General features: G+C 44.9%; 1 protein-coding gene across 2 annotated transcripts in view; it reads right to left on the bottom strand.

Moving 5' to 3' along the window:
- Window positions 1-10,761: 10,761 nt before the first annotated feature.
- Window positions 10,762-22,147, bottom strand: part of zfyve16 (zinc finger, FYVE domain containing 16) — a 50,072-nt gene continuing 38,686 nt past the window's right edge. For both annotated transcript variants that reach the window (XM_056290601.1, XM_056290600.1), the window contains 5 exons: window positions 20,903-20,983; window positions 20,326-20,488; window positions 16,107-16,212; window positions 12,883-13,059; window positions 10,762-12,744 (listed from right to left, as the gene is read on the bottom strand). In XM_056290601.1, the coding sequence (XP_056146576.1) occupies window positions 12,586-12,744; window positions 12,883-13,059; window positions 16,107-16,212; window positions 20,326-20,488; window positions 20,903-20,983 (686 nt within the window). In that variant the 3' untranslated portion in view covers window positions 10,762-12,585. The remainder of the gene's footprint in view (window positions 12,745-12,882; window positions 13,060-16,106; window positions 16,213-20,325; window positions 20,489-20,902; window positions 20,984-22,147) is intronic.

Here is a 22,147-nt window from a genome sequence, read left to right on the forward strand (position 1 = left end):
CTCTGTATTAGTGTGACGTAGCCAGCACACGCTCAACCCCACGCCCCTGCTGTTTTACCCAGGCTCCTCCTCCAGCCCCCTCCGGCTACCTCCACCGAGGTTCTCTGGTGGCAGGTTCATCAACTGACAGCCGGCGCCCCTCAAGCATCTTTCTTTGTCACCAGTCATTTCTGGATAGGGAAAACATTATCTGGTCCTCAAAGGGTGGAGGCTGGTGACCGATGGGGGCACATTTCAAAAGCTTAATATTTGCAAAAAACTTGGAAGTCTCCGAATCAAAGGGGTATTTACTTTTTTTCGAGACTTATTTGCTTCCAAGGAATCAGCGGCTGCAGCGATGTTTATTTCCTTGGTGAGTGAAGCGTGTCGACTTCCCCTGTCCGCTTTCCCTCGGCGGTGGAGATTTGTCATCCAACCAGCCTAGTCCTTCAACCTCTGGTCTTTACTCGTGTTGCCCACACCCCAGACTGTAATCCCAGCTGTGGAAAATAATGTTACTACGCGGTCATGAACCATTTATGCAGCATTGCAACATGTGAATGACCTTTCTGGGCAAGAAAAGGGTAGAAACTGTGCATACTGAAGTAAAGGTGGGGGTCCTACAGGCACTTTAAATGAAAAGAGTCGCAGGAAAGCTGTTTGAAAGAGATGCGAATAACATCTTACCTGAGCAAATTCCTGTCTTTAATGCAACCTCACCCGTACTATTTGCTTAAAACTTCTAGAATAAATAATGATAAGATAATGACAAACCCTGGTAAATCAGGGGCGGGCATAAGCAATGCAAGTATTTGTCTTACTGCTGGGTAGGATAGATGACTGCTCTGCCCAAAGCCTCTCATGAAACGTGTCTGTGGCCTGTAAAGAATGTCAGGGCAGGGGACAGCCCCTCTGCCCCCCCCCGCTATCTGCTTACTACCAACAACAACCAATCATGTGCTGGCACTGGCAGGGAATACTAACCAATCAGGAACCAGAAACACCTCATTTCCCCCAGCCCACAGCAGTACAACACAGAGACAAAAACACATATCCAAACACTACAACAACTTCAAGAACACACATATCCAAACTAACACACATATCCACACTAACACACATATCCAAACTAACACACATATCCACACTAACACACATATCCACACTAACACACATATCCACACTAACACACATATCCACACTAACACACATATCCAAACTAACACACATATCCAAACTAACACACATATCCAAACTAACACACATATCCACACTAACACACATATCCAAACTAACACACATATCCAAACTAACACACATATCCACACTAACACACATATCCACACTAACACACATATCCAAACTAACACACATACCCACACTAACACACATATCCAAAGTGTTGACATGTATGAAATGTGTGCTCTCAAGTGTAGAAGTACATCTTTACTTTTGTATTAACGCGGGCAAACTTTATACGGGTACTGTGTGACGGACAATGATAACAGCCAATGAAAAGCGCTGAGATTGGCACGTGGTCTGTGCGTATATAACGGTGCATCTGTCAATAAAGTTCATCTTTCTACGTTTGATCCCGGTGAGAGCGGAACTGACGCCCCGCTGTGTAGTTATTCCTCCGTAAAGTTAGCATTTATTTGGGTCTAGCACTGGGTCTACACGCCAGGATCCCTGAACAACTCAGCTTTGCCAACAGGTAATGGGCCCAGAGTTGCCGCGCGTGTGGGTTAGCATGCTAGCGCCACGAGTGGGCGGGGCCAAACAGCGGGGCGAGAGACCCGGGATGGAAAGTTCGAGAAGCCGTTGGTCTCGACTCGTCTTTGACGGAGATGAAAATAACCGTGAACTGTGGGAGACGACATTTTTGGGCCACCTTCGGTTACAAGGGGCTAAAGGACACTATTTTAAACGAACCTACCGACGACGATGGACGGGCAGCAGATGGAGCGGAAAATGCCTAGGTCCGTGCGGAGCTGATCCGGTTTCTGGATGGTAAAAGTGTGGGAGGCAGCGGACGATGGGCGGGAAGCGCTGAAAATGCTGAGACACTATTGTGCGGGTAAAGGACGTCTGACGTCACTTCAGAAGTCGAGCAGTGAGAGTGTGGCTGAATACGTTATCCGCGCATTGAGCAACGCTGGTGAGACGCTGAGTGATGGGCTGTTAAGCTTGTTTTATGGTCGTCCGTGGTGATCACGTAATGGCCACGTAAGAACCGCGCCGTTGCTTGGACGCCGTCATGAGACCGTGATGGTTCTGCGTCGAGATACAATTCAATGCCACACCGGTAGAGGGCGCTGTTTTTTTTTTAAAGACCGACCGACCGACCGAGACTCGTTATGTATTGTAGCGAATTCGGGGGACAACGCAACCACAGGAACTGCCTGCGCCCGCACCGCAGGAGACATCGCTAACCGCTAGACTAAAGGGTCAGACCCTTAAATTAGGTATCTCTAGCCACAGACTAAGCTGGTTACGTTCATCAGGTACATTAATAATGTTAATTTGTTAGTCAGTAACACGTTGATATGTTGATAATGGTAATAATCATTGTGTGGGTAAAAGTAACAGTAATAATACTGTAGCCGGTTATTTTCTTGCCCGATGCGGGATTCGATACGGGGTGTACTGCACCACAAGGCGAAATCACTAATCGCTCGGCTAAAGGTTCAGACCCGTTAGCTAGGGACTAACGTGTCTCATTAGTAGTTTACAATACGTTAGCTGTATTAGCTATCAATAATAGCTAGTAGCTAGCTTAGCTTGGAGCAGGCAGGTATTTGTGTTGATTCTGGATGGATTAAGCTGGCCATGTGGTCTGCTATACTGCCAAATCTATTGCCCACATTGCGCTTCTTGTGTTCTGGGTTTCGGGTAGGGAAAGAAAATTACCCCCCTCCCCTCCAAACTTTACACACATCTAATATCCGATTTGGAGATCCCATAGGCACACCGTTCCAGCATTTTGCTGTCTGTCTGAAAGCTTGACGGACCTCCCTCACATAGAAACCGTTGCTAAGGTAGGATTGGACAAGCACCGTTCTGGGGCGGTACTTTGCGAAAGGTCAATTGTGTCTAGCTGGAGGTAAGACGGGATTCGAAACGGCGATCCCCATGTTGGTAGGCAACGGGATAGACCGCCACGCTACCCGGATGCCCTAAAGCGGCATAAACCCGAGAGTTAATACAACACAAGCCAGGATCCTGTCAGGAGGACGATAAGTCGCTGTTTTCTTTTTTTTTTTAACTCGACTGGCTGGTCCTGGCTGGTCCTGCGACTTATATTCCAAAGCGACTTGGCACTGTTTAATCTTGTGATTTAATTGAAAATACTGCACCACCCATAGAACGTGAATGAGAGAAAGCAAAATGAACTGTTTGCCGTGGTCCTTTAGAACATGGAGATTCAGTTGTTATGGTGCCAACACGCATCGTTTTACGCCAATGCTCGTTTGGTTATTACTGCAAAACCTCACTTCAGTGAGTCCGCAACTTGATCTGATTTTGACTCGAACTGCTCCACAGCAAATCTGACTGTCGCCCCCCTACATCTGTCAGACCACTTCTTTATTCAATTTACGGCCTCCTTACTGGAACATTCAAGACTTTTCCGCCGAAACTCCCTGTCCGTTATGTAACCCCCTATCATATTACAATAGTTCATTTACATTTATGGGTACTTATGCCTATTTCGGTACTGTCACTTTAAGAGACCGCGAGTCTACGCCAGGCTTGCTGGGAGGTACTCTTCTGCATTACATTCTATGTGAGCTGGCAGATCACCAGTCGTTACTGTGATTGCAAGCCTGGACATTTTTATTTCTTATATTAGCGAACTGGTGTTTGGACACGGCCCCACAACCTAACCATTAAGGGGATCGGGTGTGGTCAAGCAGATTCATCCTTCCTAAATCGTCCATCAGTGACTGCGTAGCGCCTCCTGTTGGCGAACTCGATGAACTGTGAGCCAGGAAACACTTTACGGATTTATTCAAGTAAGACTGTTCCAGTAGCCATTCACTTCATGGATTTATTCGAGTAAAACTTCCAGTTAAGGGCCCCAACGAGATATCTCCTTTTGCTTATTATTTTGTTTATTTGGGGGTTGTGCACAACATGGGTATTGCAGCGCCGCTTGCAACTTATCAGTGTATAATTCATACTTGTATTTTGCATACTTTTTTTACTTGTGAACCATCATATGAATATTGGTAAATACTGTTATTCCCTATCTACATCTATCTAAAGTATAATTCCATGCAACTCTACTTACCTTGTGCCTCGTCCAGATTATTCACACACAGTTAACTCATACTATACCTGACCTTGAGGTAAAATTCTATCCTTGTTAAAGAAGGGTTACACTTACACCGACCCAGCTCACCAATGAGGTCTTGGCTTCCATGCCTCCTCATAATGAATTCCCTTCACTCCCTGTCAACGAGGCTACAGACGCTCTGTCCCTCACTAGCCTCCTCTCTTAACAATCTCTGCCCTCTAGCATCCAAATCTCTTAGTAATTCCCCGCTAGTCCATGGCTCACCGAGGTCATCAGAGAGCAAAGGGCAGGGCTCAGAGCAGCAGAGAGAAAATGGCGTAAAACCAGAGTCCACCGACTTCAGTGACTATCAGTGTCTCCTGGCATCATTCTCCTCCAGTTTAAAAACAGCTAAGACCACTTACTATCAGAACAAGATCTGTGGCACCACTGATGCTCGAAGAATGTTTTTTGCTTTTAACTCACTTCTCAGTCCGCCGTCTCCTCCGACCTCCACTCTGCTCACTCCTGACATGTCCGTCTCGTACTTTACTGATAAGGTTTCTGCCACCAGTAACCAGTTCTCTGAGCCTGACCAACTCTCTGCTGCTGACAGCTAACAGCGCCTCACTCACCTCATTCTCCCTCCTGGCCGGGGAAGAAGTCTCCAAGCTTCTTCTGGACTCTCGTCTCAATACCTGTCCGCTGGACCCGATACCGTCCAACTTCTTACAGACCATTTCCCCCACACTTAACCCCACAGTCACACACATCATCAACTCCCTGCTTACTCTCCCATCCATCCAGGCCATCTATGATGCACAGTGCACCCGGAAGGCTCTTAGCATCGTGAAGGACCCCACCCACCCACCCTTCCCACATCCCCTTCACCCTCATACCCTCTGGCAGGAGGTACTGGAGCATCCGTGCTGCCTCCACCAGACTATGCAACAGTTTTATTCCTCAGGCTGTGAGGTTGCTCTATAGCCTGAACACTTAGACCTTCCATAAAATGACTTTTTGACCTTCTTATTCACTGTCCGTGTCAGGTGTGCTTGTGATGTTTAGGTCTGTGAAGTAATTTTTGTTTTTAATGCACTTTTTGTTTTTAATATCTATTGCGTGTTATTTGTTTTTATGTGGCACTGAGGTGTGGCGTGCCCAGGGCTCGGTCCTTGTGAAATGTACTTTCGTTCCCTTGTATGTATGACATGCATATAAGGCAATGACAAATAAAAGCAGTCTAAGTCTACAACGGGTGTGCTCCCCACCGCATTTAAGCAAGATCGGGTCACCCAACTGCTCAAAAAACCTACACTCAACCCAGCCCAGGTTGAAAACTACAGACAGGTTTCACCCTACCCTTTCTTTCAAAAATAGCTGACTGCATGGTCTTTAACCAAGTCTCTGAATTCCTTTCTGAGAACAATCTGTGTGATCCGAATCAGTCTGGCTTTAAACAGGATCACTCTACCGAGACTGCACTCCTGTTGGTAATAGAATCACTGCGTTTGGCTAGAGCTGTTGGTTAATCCTCAACTTTATTGCTGCTAGATCTGTCAGCTGCCTTTGACACAGTTAACCACCAAATCCTCCTCTCCAAGTCAAGTCAAATCAAGTCAAGTTTATTTATATAGCACATTTAAAACAACCACAGTTGAACCAAAGTGCTGCACAAGCTTCAAATACAATATAAAATAAGTGAAACATATGAATATAAAAATATGTAAAAAGACATAATAAAATAAAGAAATTAAAATTTAAACAATAAAACACAAAAGTAAAAGTATATTTCCACAATAAAATCCCGGTGTCAAGCGCAACTTGAATTGAATGCCAGCAAGAAGAGGTAGGTCTTTAATCAAGATTTAAAAGTCTCTAGGGTCTGAGATACCGGGCCTAGTATCTCAGAATCTGCCCTCCACTGGTTCATGTCCTACCTCTTTAGAGTATCTTGGAGAGGAGAAATGTCCAAACCACATGGCCTATCCACAGGGGTGCCTCAAGGGTCAGTGCTCGGTCCCCTTCTCTTCTCAATATACAAACCCCAATTCCAATGAAGTTGGGACGTAGTGTAAAACGTGAATAAAACCAGAATACAATGATTTGCAAATCCTTTTCGACCTATATTCAATTGAATACACTACAAAGACAAGGTATTTAATGTTCAAACTGATAAACTTTATTGTTTTTTGCAAATATTCACTCATTTTGAATTTGATGCCTGCAACATGTTCCAAAGAAGCTGGGACAGGGGCAACAAAAGACTGGGAAAGCTGAGGAATGCTCAAAAAACACCTGTGTGGAACAATCCACAGGTGAACAGGTTAACTGGAAACAGGGGAGTGTCATAATTGGGTATAAAAGGAGCATCCCCGAAAGGCTCAGTTGTTCCCAAGTGATGATGGGGCGAAGTTCACCACTTTGTGAACAACTGCGTGAGCAAATAGTCCAACAGTTTAAGAACAACATTTCCCAACGTACAATTGCAAGGAATTTAGGGATTTCATCATCTCCAGCCCATAATATCATCACAAGATTCAGAGAATCCGGAGAAATCTCTGCACGTAAGCGGCAAGGCTGAAAATCAACATTGAATGCCCGTGACCTTCGACCCCTCAGGTGGCACTGCATTAAAAACCGACATCATTGTGTAAAGTTTATGACCACGTGGGTTCAGGAACACTTGGGAAAACCATCATCAGTTAACACAGTTCATCACTACATCTACAAGTGCAAGTTAAAACTCTCCCATGCAAAGCCAAAGCCAGATATCAACACCACCCAGAAACACCACCGGCTTCTCTGGGCCGAGCTCATCTGAGATGGACTGACGCAAAGTGGACAAGTGTGCTGTGGTCTGACGAGTCCACATTTCACATTGTTTTTGGAAATCATGGACGTCGTGTCCTCCGGGCTAATGAGGAAAAGGACCATCCAGATTGTTATCAGCACAAAGTCCAAAAGCCAGCATCTGTGATGGTATGGGGGGGGGTGTTAGTGCCCATGGCATCATGGGTAACTTGCACATCTGTGAAGGCACCATTAATGCTGAGAGGGACATACAGGTTTTGGAGCAACATATGCTGCCATCCAAGCGACGTCTTTTTCAGGGACGTCCCTGCTTATTTCAGCAAGACAATGCCAAGCCACAACCTGCACGTGTTACACCAGCGGGGCTTCGTAGTAAAAGAGTGCAGGTACTGGACTGGCCTGCCTGCAGTCCAGACCTGTCTCCCATTGGACATGTGTGGAGTATTATGAAGCACAAAATACGACAACGGAGACCCCGGACTGTTGAGCAACTGAAGTCGTACATCAAGCAAGAATGGGAAAGAATTCCACCTACAAAGCTTCAACAAGTAGTGTCCTCAGTTCCCAAAGGCTTATTGAGTGTTGTTAAAAGGAAAGGTGGTGTAACACGGTGGTGAACATGCCCCTGTCCCAGCTTCTTTGGAACTTGTTGCAAGCATCAAATTCAAAATGAGTGAATATTTGCAAAAAAACAATAAAGTTTATCAGTTTGAACATTAAATATCTTGTCTTTGTAGTGTATTCAACTGAATATAGGTGGAAAAGGATTTGCAAATCGTTGTATTCTGTTTTTATTTACGTTTTACACAACGTCCCAACTTCACTGGAATTGGGGTTTGTGCACCTCCTCACTTGGTGCAATCATCCGCTCCCATGGTTTCTCATACCATTGCTATACTGACGATACCCAGCTCTTCCCGCCAGATGACCTCACAGTCTCGGCACGGATATAGTCATGCCTTGCTGATATCTCTGCATGGATGAAAGAACGCCACTTTCAGCTTAATCTATCAAAGACTGAGCTCCTTGTCATCCCAGCCAGTCTATCCATGCAACAACAGATCAATATCCAGCTCGGATCAACCCAACACATGCCCACAAGGTCTGCCCAAATCTGGGTGTCATGATTGATGACCAACTAACCTTTAAGTTTAACGTGGCCTCGATTGCTCGGTCGTGCCGATATGCCCTGTATAACATCAGGAAAATTAGACCCTAGCTGTCTGAGCATGCACAGCCACAGTACAGGCTCTTGTTATGTGGCAGGTCTCCCTGCATGCACTGTCAAACCTCTGCAAATGATCCAGGATGTGGAGGCGCATCTGGTCTTCAACCAACCCAAAACACCACACGTCACTCTGCTGTTCATATCCCTCCGCTGGCTCCCAGTCAAATTCAAAACCTTGATCCTCGCTTACAAAATAGCAACGAAAACGGCTGCCGCCTACCTGAACTCCCCCATTCAGGTCTACACAGCCCCGTGCACTACGTTCTGCCAATGAGAGGCGCCTGGCACTTCCGCCACAATGTGGCCCTAAATCACTAGCCAGACTCTAGTTCCCCGGTGGCAGAACGAGTTACCAAGCTCCATTTGATACGCTGAGTCCCTCTCCATCTTTAAGAAGAAGCCAAAGACCCAGCTCTTTCTCGAACACGACCACACCTGATGGTATTATTATTTATTTATTTATTTTGCTTCTGTGCCCTGTGCATTGCCTTTGTGCACTACCTGTTGACACATATGTCCTATTGGACTTGAACCTAGTTTTTTGGCACTTGTGTTGTTGCCTCCTGATTAGATCCTTGCTTGTGCTGTATTAATTCTCAGAGGTACGTCGCTTTGGATAAAAGCGTCTGCTAAATGAAATTGTAAAGTGTAAACGTGCTGCAAGTCGGTATATATGGAAGTTTATTCGTAGGCCACAACAACGGTCAGTTCTTTGTAATGGCAGCGGTTAAAATAACAATGGCCACTGCTCTGACTATCCTGCTATGTTGATTTGAATGAGAAAGTCTGTTCTACTCACTCAGTTGCTATGGTACCACTGTATACATCAATCAGCTAAAACATAAAACCACCTGCCTAATATTGTGTAGGTCCCCCTTGTGCCGCTAAAGCAGTTCTGACCCATCGAAGCATGGGCTCCACAAGACCTCTGACCTCTGATATATACCAAGTCCAGTTGCACTTGATTCAACTCCTTTGGATAACCATGACCTGGATGAATCACAGAAAAGACCTCTGACGGTTTCCTCTGGTATCTGGCACCAAGCAGCAGATCTTTTAAGTCCTGTAAGTTGTGAGGTGGGGCCTCCATGGATCGGACTTGTTTTTCCAGCACATCCCACAGATGCTCGATCGGATTGAGATCTGGGGAATTTTGGGGCCAAGGCAACACCTCGAACTCTTTGTCATGTTCCTCAAGCCATTCCTGAACACATTCTGTAGTGTGGCAGGGTGCATTATTCTGCTCAAATAGGCCACTCCCATCAGGAAATACACTTGTCATGAAGGGGTGCGCCTGGTCTACAACAAGGTTTAGGTAGGTGGCACGTGTCAAAGTAGGTTTCCCAGCAGAACATTGCCCAGAGCATCACCTTGCCTCCGCCAGCTTGCCTTCTTCCCATGCTTCATCCTGATTCCATCTATTCCCAAGGTAAACAACGCACATGTACCCAGCCGTCCACATGTTGTAAAAGAAAACATGATTCATCAGACCAGGCCACCTTCTTCTACTGCTCCATGGTCCAGTTCTGATACCCACGTGTCCATTGTAGGTGCTTTCGGCAGTGGACAGGAGTCATCATGGGCACTCTGACTGGTCTGTGGCTACACAGCCCCATACGCAGCAGGCTGCAATGCACTGTGTCCTGACACCTGTCTGTCATCGCCAGCATCAACTTTTTCAGCAATTTGAGCTACAGTAGTTCTTCTGTGGGACTGGACCAGATGGGCTGGCCTTGGCTCCACGCCCATTAATTAGCCTTGGGTGGCCATGTCCCTGTCGCCGGTTCACCGGTCGTCCTTCCTTGGACCGCTTTTGGTAGGTACTGACCACTGCATACCGGGAACACCCCACAAGTATTGCCGTTTCGGAGATGCTCTGACTCAGTCGTCTAGCCATCACAATCCGACCCTTGTCAAAGTCACTCAGATCCTTATGCTTGCCCATTTTTCCTGCTTCCAACGCATCAACTTCAAGAACTGCCTGTTCACTTGCTGGTTAATATATCCTGCCCCTTGACAGGTGCCACTGTAATGAGATAATCAGTGTTAATCACTTACCCGTCAGTAGTTTTAATGTTTGGCTGATCAGTGTAATGCGACTTATACACCAAAGCTACTTGTTTTCTTCTTCCTCACAACACATTTTTTGCTGAGTGCGACTTATACTCCGGTGCAACTTGTAGTCCGGGAAATTCGGTATTTAAGAACTTTAGCTTCTTATCTATAAATCTCTACACACATCTGAAAATAAACATCTAAATTTTAAATTCAAACAATTTATCCATTAGACTGGGATTAGTTTAACAATATATGTATTTTAACTTCTTCCGTAAAATCAAAGGCTATACACTTAGCACAAAGCTCTTGCTACAAAAAGACTGCTAAAGAATATAGACCACTTCCTATCAAAAATATTCACTTTCATAACATTTGTTAAAAAAAAACAACCTTTGTACAACCTTCACAAAAATAGTTCCTTTATTAGTGAAAAAAGCTTGATACAGGATGCATATCTCTTCAGTACATATGGACAGAGCAGACTGAAGAGGTTGTTTTATATCAACACAACATAAAATCAGAGATCAGAAACTGCACTTTGCCCTATAGCAGAGACAACACAACTGATTTTAGACACATGGGAATTGCAGGTAGCTTCTTAACAGAGTAGACCCTCGTGTGACTGCAGGTCCTACATGTACATTTGGTAACTGGCTAGATTCAGCATATATTTATAATTCATAACAGAACACGTGAATTAAAAAAATTAATTTTACAATCTTTACAGAGTATTACTACCAAGAATTTGGCAGCTCTGATCCAGCTGCGGACCGCTTGTGTAGATGAGAAGCTCGTCAAAAGAAGTTCATCGTCACACCTGCTCGGACCAACTGCTGAACAGGTGAGAGAAGCCCACATGGCTGCTGAAGTATTCTACCACCCACTTAAAATTGCGGATGTACTTTTTACAAATTTTATACAATCAACTTAAATATATTAATAGAGGACACAATGAAGCGCTTCAATATATTCCTATTTTGTTGTTGATAGATTATATTCAACCTTCACAGTGAATTGAATACTTTAATGACTTTGTTCACCACTTTATCTGTTCTTAACACCTGAGAAAAGTACTGCTGTGTGTACAGGGTATTCAAGACCAATAGGTAACCTACGGGGAAATGGCCGATCCAGACTGAGTAAATCCTCGACACCGAGACAGAACATCACCATTACAAATGCCAGGGCAGCTATTAAGTGCAACGTATGTATTTTATCAGCTGTGCAAAAGTATTTTTTTAAACTGAACATTAAAGCAAAATGATGGAGTCCTTAAAAACAAACATGAGTATTTGAGCTACAGCTGGCACGTAAGGGTCAGCAGTGGAAGCAGTTTCCGCTAAGCAAATTTAAAATCTACATAAAAAAATGAAAGCAAGCCTCTCATCAGAAGAACTTCTCTGACAAAGAAGGGTTTGTTCCAGGCATTAGTCACTGGCCGCACCTGTCAAATATACCAATAAAATTAAGGATTTTTACCAGAGAAACTTCGACAACTTCTGGAGAATGATTGATTTACCATATCTTTAGCATCCACCATAGCAGCTGTGATAAGTTGCAGCTCATCACAGCAGCAAGTTTGGTGTTGACCAGAGACTCAAACCATCATTCCCAGTGGACAGGTACCAGGCTTCTAGTCATCCTTTCTCTGCACCAGCACCTAGCTTGGCCAGCTGTGCACAGCGAGCTTTATACTAGGAATCAGAACATCGCACTCTCAAGCACTGACCCTGGCTGTCTATAACTATATTTATATTTAATTAATTTCTTTATTCAATTTACCATTTGAAAAAGGAATAAATACATCTAAATCAAAGAAATCATACAGAATCCATCAGGAACATTCAGTAAGATGCCTCTCATCGACAGGTTCGTTAGAGGCCTGGAAGGCGAAACGAGGAAACCGTCAGAATGGTTTGGTTGCGTCCGGTCATTCTACAACGTTCTCATTAGTGTTTGGTTTCTTGGATCCGAGCAGCTTTGGTGATCACAAAACAAACATCTGATGATTACTTGAAAACAAATCAGTGTCTGTTCACCTTCCTCCAGAATCCACAAGGACACATACGACATGAGAATGCCCTGCCACTTCCTGTATGCTCACAATTTGCTGCTGTTCTCATATTCTACCAGTATTTATAATTGTCTTTATGTGCTCAATCATCCTGTTATCAAGAGATTCGTTTGTCTTAAATATTTAGTTTCAAGCGCTTGAACGTCTGGATGTGCATCAGATGGCACAGATGATATAGAACATGAGCTCCATGTATACGGCAGTCTGTGGTAAAGTAGCACTACGACCGTGGATAACAGGTATCAGTGCACTGTCCAGCTCGTTCATATAATGCTGTGGGAGGAGCCTGCTTCCTGAACCCGCCTGGTACTCCACCTGAGAGACAGGAACCAGGATAAACTCACCTTATTAACGATCATACACAGTTGTCAAATGGTGACTTCAGACAGAAAACATTCTTGAGATTCGGTTGTGTTAACAAAATATTTGAAAACCTAATGCCGAAAAGTTTACCACGTCGTCTTGTGTGGAGACTCTCAGGGAGAGGCAGTTAATGCCACTAGAGACGAGCACATCCAGATGAGGCGTCAGGGCGCTGCAGGTAGCCAAAGCCACCTCCCTCTGGAACACACAACAGGAGGGCATGGCTGCTGTCAGGCAGTAGTCAGGATTCTGCAGCTGGTAGAACACCTAAAGGGACAGCCATTTAGGTGAAGTCACACACCTGCAGTTACAATCAGGAAATACAGCCAACCTCTGACACGTATCTGTGATGTGGACCCATGAGCAAGTGTGATCCATGTGGCATGTTTGGTGTCTATGAGATCCTCCAAGATAAATTTATTTATTTATTTTGGGACCCCCCCCCCTTGCCCCATCTGGCCAATTACCCCCCTCCTCCAAGCCGTCGCTGCTCCACCCCCTCTGCCAAACCGGGGAGGGCTGCAGATTACCACGTCTCCTCCGATACATTTGGAGTCGCCAGCCACTTCTTTTCACCTGACAGTGAGGAGTTTCACCAGGGGGAGGATCACGCTATCCCCCCAGTTCCCCCTCCCCCCTAAACAGGCGCCCCGACCGACCAAAGGAGGCGCTAGTGTGGTGACCAGGACACATACCCACATCCGGCTCCCACCCGCAGACACGGCCAATTGTGTCTGTAGGGACGCCCGACCAAGCCGGAGGTAACACGGGGATTGAAACCGGCGATCCCCGTGTTGGTAGGCAACCGAATACACCACTACGCCGCCCAGACGCCAGGAGGTGTAGATTTCTAATCTGCCCAGAAACAAACAGTCCTCTATTAGACTGTGGCAAACACTTTCTCCAGTTACGTCTCTCAAACAATTTGAGGCGTACACTGAGCTCAAGGGTCCACCTGCTGTCTGAACTGAGTCTTGTTTTACTCAGAAAACAGCCCGCAAAGCCCAGTCCTCACTTCCTAGTTCATTCACCTCGAACTCACCTTGGTATCCACACAGGAATAAATACGTGTGTGCATGTGTGTGTCTAACATTGTGCGAGAGGCTGCACAACTTTTCCTGTTCTGATGTATTTTTGTGTACGTACGTGCAAAATTTTGTGAGCGACAATGAGTTTGGAATTCTTGTGGCAAAAGCGCAGATCTGTCCTCAGTACTCTAAATTCCTATAGGAAATTGCTTGGGCAAAATTCCGGCTCTAAAACGGGAATACCAGGAAAACCACCGGACGAATCCTTCCACAAAGTAATAGCGCATGAAACGGCACAGATACTCGATCTGATCTATTTTGCTGCTTGAAAACTCTAGGAGACTTTGAGGGCCAAAAAAAACACTAAGTTGAATAATACTAATCTATGAAGAACAACAGGAAGCGAGCAGCTCCACCACTTAATAATACTAATATGAAAAACAACAGTAAGTGAGCGGTGGAGCCGCTCACTTAATGATAACAATAATAACAACAATAAGATGTACAATAACAATAAATGAGCGGTTCCACAGCTCACTTAATAATGAATATGAGCAAGATGAAGATGTTGCCAAAGGCAAGCGCATAATAAAGAAATACATGCATAGAAGAAAAAGGGTGGTGAATGCCAGTAATAAATAAATAATAATAAAATAATTCTGTGCATAGAAAAACAGGTTGTGAATGCTTCCAGCATTCTGTTATTATATTCCAATATATATTTCATTATTATCAACTCCCATATTTTCATAATGTGTGTGTGTGTGTGTGGTGTTAATGTGTGTGTGTTAGTTAGTTAGTTAGTTAGTTAGTGTAGATAGCGGGACCGAAAACTAAAGCACTTATGATCCTAATTTTTTTTTGGAGGTGGTAGGTATTGTTCCAGAGAGGACCAGAAAAATAGCAGAAAATTAAAATAATTATAATAATTATGCAAAATATGCATTTTCTAAAAATGGCTAAAAACCACTTTTCTCAACATTTCAGATGATTCTGGGCATTTGGGGGGAGAGAGTTGGAGTTGGGGGGGGGGGTTTAGGGGCAGGGGGAAGGAGGTTAGCTGGCAGGATGAAGAGGAGGGAGATTTAGACGGGTGGATAACCAAACCGCTACATTGTAGCGGGGTTCTTCTAGGATTATTATATTCCAATATACATTCCATTATTATATTATTATATTCCAGCATTCATAATATGTGCAATTACAGTAAGTGAGCGGTGGAGCCGCTTGCTTAGTAATAAATATGAGCAAGATTAAGATGTGTTGTCAAAGGCACGCACATAATAAACCAGCACAAAAACAATGGGGTTTAAGAACCCTAACAATCCTAACAGATAAGAACCCTAACAATCCTAACAGATAAGAACCCTAACAGATAAGAACCCTAACAGATAAGAACCCTAACAATCCTAACAGATAAGAACCCTAACAATCCTAACAGATAAGAACCCTAACAGATAAGAACCCTAATAATCCAAACAGATAAGAACCCGAACAATCCTAACAGTTAAGAACCCTAACAACCCTAACAGATAAGAACCCTAACAATCCTAACAGATAAGAACCCTAACAGATAAGAACCCTAACAATCCTAACAGATAAGAACCCTAACAATCCTAACAGATAAGAACCCTAACAGATAAGAACCCTAATAATCCAAACAGATAAGAACCCGAACAATCCTAACAGTTAAGAAACCTAACAATCCTAACAGATAAGAACCCTAATAATCCTAACAGATAAGAACCCTAACAATCCTAACAGTTAAGAACCCTAACAACCCTAACAGATAAGAACCCTAACAATCCTAACAGATAAGAACCCTAACAATCCTAACAGATAAGAACCCTAACAGATAAGAACCCTAATAATCCAAACAGATAAGAACCCGAACAATCCTAACAGATAAGAACCCTAACAATCCTAACAGATAAGAACCCTAACAGTTAAGAAACCTAACAATCCTAACAGATAAGAACCCTTACAATCCTAACAGATAAAATAGGGTTCCACAGCAGCTTCACTGCTTGGACCCCTAATAATAAACCAGCACAAAAACAATGAGGTTTCCAGTTGTTTGGACTTTAACCCCTAAAAATATAGAAGAATCGGAACAAACACAGGAGGGTTCCAGCAGCTTGGGCCCCTAACGAGTATAGCAACCAGTGGCAATAGGAATCCAGCAGTACGTGCTTGGACCTGTAATGAACCCGATATTAAAAATCTGACCGTGATGTGTGTGAGTGTTTGAGATATGAGAGAAAAGAAACACTAGGAAAAACTTACCTCAGTGCATCTAATTGTGTGGCCCTCTGACTCAAATTCTCTGTCCTGCTGCATCCTCACACGGTGCACTCCATTGAGTAGTCTTCCATCAACCCCACTCGTTATACTACAGGGGAATATCATCAGATTACATTACTTTACACATAATGCAGTTAATGATATATATGAACCATGGTAATGCATTAAGGAATGCACCAAAACTAACTAATCAAAAAAAAAAAAAGATCCTTGTGCCGCCTACATTTTGTGAGCTCGGCTCAGTATAGTCTGAGAAGATCCACTGAGGATTACTTGTGCATGACAGCTGGAGGCAGTGCCAGTCAGCGAGCTATGGGGAGAGTTTACATGACAACCAGTGAGCTGCACAGTCACTGTTGTTCTTCAAATACAGCGCTGTTCTGTGCTTTGATTTAGGTGTGCCAAAGAACCAGTGTTGACAGTACTACTGACAACTGTTAAAGCTGTTTGTCTGTCAGTGCTGATAGGTGCACTGGCACACATAAATCAAACATGCCCATTACTAATTTTACTAGCTGCAGCTGTGTTTATGCTGCTATGCCTACGGTTAAGTTACTCTTTAAGTAGTGTAACGTGCATGGATAAATAGACTCGCTAGCCCTTGGCCAACAGGTCGGACCCTGTAGTTGACTGGTTCAACGTAGCGAATTCGGGGGGGCAGCCCGGGAACCGCCAGAGCCAGGATGCGAATCCATGTCTCCCGCACCACGGGCGACGACGTTAACCATTCGACTAAAGGGTCAGACCCTTAAGTCGAGTGGTTAACGTTGTCGCCCGTGGTGCGGGAGATCCAGGTTCGTGTCCTGGCTGCGGTGGTTCCCGGGGAAGGGGAAGCACATGTGCCCAGCGGCGTGAGGGAGCGCGTATGCTGAAGCATGGGGACGTACTTCCCAAAGGAGGGGGGTAGTGTAACGTGCACGGATAAATAGACTCGCTAGCCCTTGGCTAACGGGTTGGACCCTTTAGTCGAGTGTTTAATTTAGTCGTCCGTGGTGCGGGAGACACGGGTTCGCATCCCGGCTGTGGCGGTTCCCGGGCTGCTAAAGGGTCCGACCCCTTAGCCAAGGGCTAGCGAGTCTATTTATCTGTGCACGCTACAGTAGTGATGTGGAATAAAGCAAAAAGTATTGTCTTGACGCATGCTCAATAATCCAGGTAAGGAAATCCCAGAAAGCTGACTCAGTTCATCCGGACACGTTTAGTGGAAGAAACATTTCATCACTCATCTACGCGACTCCGTCAGTCTCAGCTGACTGCAGGTATCCCCACCCTTATAAACAACAAAGTTGTACAATAACCGAAACCGGCACAGCTGCATCACAACCAAATTAAGTGATTGCAGTGAAATTGCTGTGACCATTTATTGGAGTTATTATTGTACTATTCACAGAGGATAAGGGAATACTTACAATCAAAGCATTGCAATACCCCCCCCGCATCAGGGATGGTCATTCCCTCTTCACATAGATGGCCTCTTTGACTCCCTGTTCAAACCAGCGTTCCTCCCTATCAAGGACGTGCACATCCTCATCCTTGAAAGAGTGGCCACTGGCCTGTAGATGGTGTAGACTGTGGAGTCCTGGCCTGTAGATGGTGTAGACTGTGGAGTCCTGGCCTGTAGATGGTGTAGACTGTGGAGTCCTGGCCTGTAGATGGTGTAGACTGTGGAGTCCTGGCCTGTAGATGGTGTAGACTGTTGAGTCCTGGCCTGTAGATGGTGTAGACTGTGGAGTCCTGGCCTGTAGATGGTGTAGACTGTGGAGTCCTGGCCTGTAGATGGTGTAGACTGTGGAGTCCTGGCCTGTAGATGGTGTAGACTGTGGAGTCCTGGTCTGACATGTTAGCTCTCCTGTATTGTGCCATCCTCTTGGCCAGCGTCTGTTTAGTTTCCCTGATGTACAAGTCACGGCAATCCGCCTGGCACTTAACAGTGTACACTATATTGCTCTGTTTGTGCCGAGGACCTGATCCTTGGGTGCATATGAAACCAACGACCAGTTTCATATGCAGATATGGGTGTGACCATTAACTAGAGTTTCGATGGCCATGTGTACTATTAACAGAGGATTGGGGAATAATTGCAATCACAGCATTTTAAGATGGTGACAGATGTACTCTTAGCCCCCCCCCCTCTCGGTTCAAGGATGGTTATTCTCTCTTAACATATGGTCACACCCATATTTGCATATGAAACTGGGCGTTGGTTTGGGTTGTGATACCACTGTATTGTTTATAAGGGTGGGGATACCACCTGCAGTCACTGTATTGTTTATAAGGGTGGGGTACCTGTAGTCAGTTGAAACTGAAGAGGTCACTTAGAAGATGATGAAACATATCTCTCAGTAAACACTGGGTCCAGATGAACTGATTCAACCTTCTTGGATTTTCTTAGCTGGATTATTGACCATGCATCAGGACATATTGCTCCCCTTTTTTTCTTTTAACCTGAGAGCCTGGATGGCATGTGCAAGGATTCAACGTGCACTTCCATGCACATTCTCACGCAGTCTGACTTTTCTTTGCACACGAGAGCTGAACCGTGTACAAGGATTTAAGACGCAGGCGTGGTTCCTTCATTTTCCCAGGTGGAGATCTACCACCCTCTTACTGACTGCTACCATACTCTACCATGCCCGACTTTTAACTTTCACCAAATCCTGGCACCACATCACCCCGGTCCTAAAAGACCTCCACTGGCTACCCATCTCCCACTGGATCAATTACAAAATCCTGGTTCTTACTTATAAAGCCCTTCACAAACTGGCTCCCCCATACCTCACCGACCTCCTCTCCCCCTACCAACCCTCTCGGTCCCTCAGATCCACCTCAGCCTCCCTTCTCTCTACCCCCAGGTCCAACCTCCATGGTTTTGGTGACCAAGCCTTCTCCAGGGCAGCTCCCAGGCTCTGGAACTCACTCCCCCAAAATCATTAGAGACTCAGAATCCCTCCCACTCTTCCAATCCTGTCTCAAGACACACCTCTTCTCCACTGCCTTCTCGTGCCCCCCCCGGTCCTCTTGTCCACCCCTTGTCTGGGGCAAGCTGGGGACTGAGCGCTCGACCTGCCCCCTCCCTCAACTCCCTCCCCAAGCGAATCGGACACTGCTGCGGGCTGCCCACATTCAGGTCATTGGTCGGAACTCACCTCTTCAGACTTCATCTGTGATTTATGATGTCTGTTTTTCTTGCCCTTTTGTATCTGTCCAAGTTGGAGAGTACTGCTGTGTCGTGTGTGGCAGCCACTTCTCCCTCTCCTCCCTCTTGTAGACCCCCTTCCCATCCACCCCTGTATGTCTGTGTTATGTTTATCTGTCGTCTTGTTTCACCCCATTTATTGTAACGTGACTGAGTGTTAGAAAAGGCTATATAAGTTTAATTTATTATCATTATTATTATTAACATACTAAAAATGCTGAATATTTTGACTGAATAGCTGACATTTCCATGGCACTCCTGTACAGCTTAGCAATGATGCATTCAAAAGGCACCAGCAACCCATGATGGTTATACCCTCCTCCTGTCTACTCCTGGCTTCTACTGCTGAGTACAAGCACGTCAGCAGTATGGTTATCATGTCAGGGTTTCGAATAAGGACACTGGATTAGCAATTTGTAAACACTGTTCAGCTGAAATCCTAGAGAGTGTACAATGCCAAAGAACTACCACTGCTGCTGGCACCAAACTGGCCCTTCAATGGGTCCTTGTTAAAGGATTTAAAGTGAACGTGTTCCAATTCCAAGGCCTCAAAAGAGTCCTGTAATTTAATTTTTGGTCACCACCTCCCTGAGGCAGGAGCGATTTCATTAGCTTTTCATTGAATTACATTGAAATGCTTTAATGAAAAGCAAAATGTATTTAATTTATGAAATGGTGCAAAAGTGCATTGCCAAATAAATGAAAGAAATACTAGTACTTGGTATATAGAAATACTAGTACTTGGCATATATAGAAATACTAGTACTTGGTATATAGAAACACTAGTACTTGGTATATAGAAACACTAGTGCTTGGTATATAGCTCAGTGTTTCCTGAAATTTGGCTCGGCCAAACATTTTCATTCGGTGCATTACTACATAATATGGCACAAAAATGATCTGGAAAGGTATTTGGGGCAAAAAGTAATGTAGTACTGGACAAATTGTGCAAGTGTGCAGGAAAGGTTTTGTTTGCAGAGGAGGGTTCAGGGAGGGAGGTCTTACCCCATGCTGTCAGTTGCACTCCAGCTGACCCAACGGATAGTGACATTTTCCCTGAGCTCCCTGCCATCGTTCTTGCCACAGGCTATGTGGAAGTCCGTCTGCTCCCTCAGAGCGACACGGAGAGACTCCATGGTCTCTGGAGGAATCTGCACCATCAAACCATCTGACAGAAAACACACGCGTGAAGCCTGTCAAACAGCACTTAATTTTTCCAGTAGATGAGCAAATATTCACCATTAACGCCAGTCCCTTCAGCGAACATGGAGTCTTTGCTTATTGGGAATACTCAGCAGTAATAAAACATGAATTCCCAGGCAAGACAGTATGTAGTCACAGCAAAACAGCCAGAATTTTAAGAAAACAAGCTGATTAGTTTCAAAAAGAATTTACACCCATCTCCTATCAAGAAACACACCAAAATAACAAAACAAAACACAGCAACAAAGAAAGATATGCAGACAGTTTAAGACTTTAGATGCAGACATTAGGACAAGCAAGAAACTTCTAGAAGCATCAACAGGAAGTGGTTCAGAGTACGCTGTAGGCCTCATCAGTGTCGATGCATTACGAACATTACCTTCAACGATGCTCGACTTCGCAATAAAGCCCGAAGAGGCTTTCAGCGCTCCGTTGAAGACGACAAAACCCGCACCAGTCACTGCAACAACAAAGGTACACTTTTTACACAAAAATGATACAACATGCAACACATTCAACCGTTTTAATCGAACTGTAGCGCATATATATAATGAAACTCAGCGGGCCCTAGTCTAGGAAAGCACAGCTGGGATACACAATCTGTTGGTCACAGATACTTCAGTGACTCTGTGAGGTTATGATTTGCAGGAACTGGACATACGGTCATCTATGCCAGTACAGAGTGTCAATGGGTGGTGTTGATGCTACAGGGAGTATGCAAGCAATGTCAAGATTATTATTATTATAACCATTATTTTATTTTATTATTATTACCATTATTTTATTATAACCATTATTTTGTTTTATTATTATTACCATTATTTTATTATTATTATTCCTTGTTTTGATGTTTCAATGATTTTTTGTGCCCCTCCCCCCCCGAATTGTACTTGGCCAATTGCCCCACTCCTCTGAGCCATCCCGGTCTCTGCTCCACCCCCTCTGCTGATCCGGGGAGGGCTGCAGACTACCACATCTCCTCCCATACATGTGGAGTCACCAGCTGCTTCTTTTCACCTGACAGTGAGGAGTTTCACCAGGGGGACGTAGCGCGTGGGAGGATCACGCTATTCCCCCCAGTTCCCCCTCCCCCCCCGAACAGGCGCCCCAACCGACCAGAGGAGACGCTAGTGCAGCGACCAGGACACATACCCACATCCAGCTTCCCACCTGCAGAGACGGCCAACTGTGTGTGTAGGGACACCCGACCAAGCCAGAGGTAACACAGGGATTCGAACTGACGATCTCCGTGTTGGTAGGCAATGGAATAGACCGCTATGCTACCCTTATGAGCTTGTTTATAAACATCCATCCATCCATTATCCGAACCGCTTATCCTGCTCTCAGGGTCGCAGGAGCCTATCCCAGCAGTCACTACTTGTAAACAGATCATTGTGAGGTAGGACCTCCTTTTGGAAAAGGGACATCTCCCCTATCGCAGCCAAATGTGGAAGAATTGGGCAAGTAGAGGCAAGTTTAAAAAAGCAAGGCCAAGACTAGGGCCCTACTGAAACCTGTTTTATTTTTTTCCCTAAATTGCATCACACCCCCCCCCTTTCCCTTTCTCGTTTTTTTTTTAATTCAGATTTTTGTCTTTTTGTTCAGTTTTGCTAGGAATGTTTGT

This window comes from Lampris incognitus, chromosome 12, assembly GCF_029633865.1.
Source record: "Lampris incognitus isolate fLamInc1 chromosome 12, fLamInc1.hap2, whole genome shotgun sequence".
Lineage (NCBI taxonomy): Eukaryota > Metazoa > Chordata > Actinopteri > Lampriformes > Lampridae > Lampris > Lampris incognitus.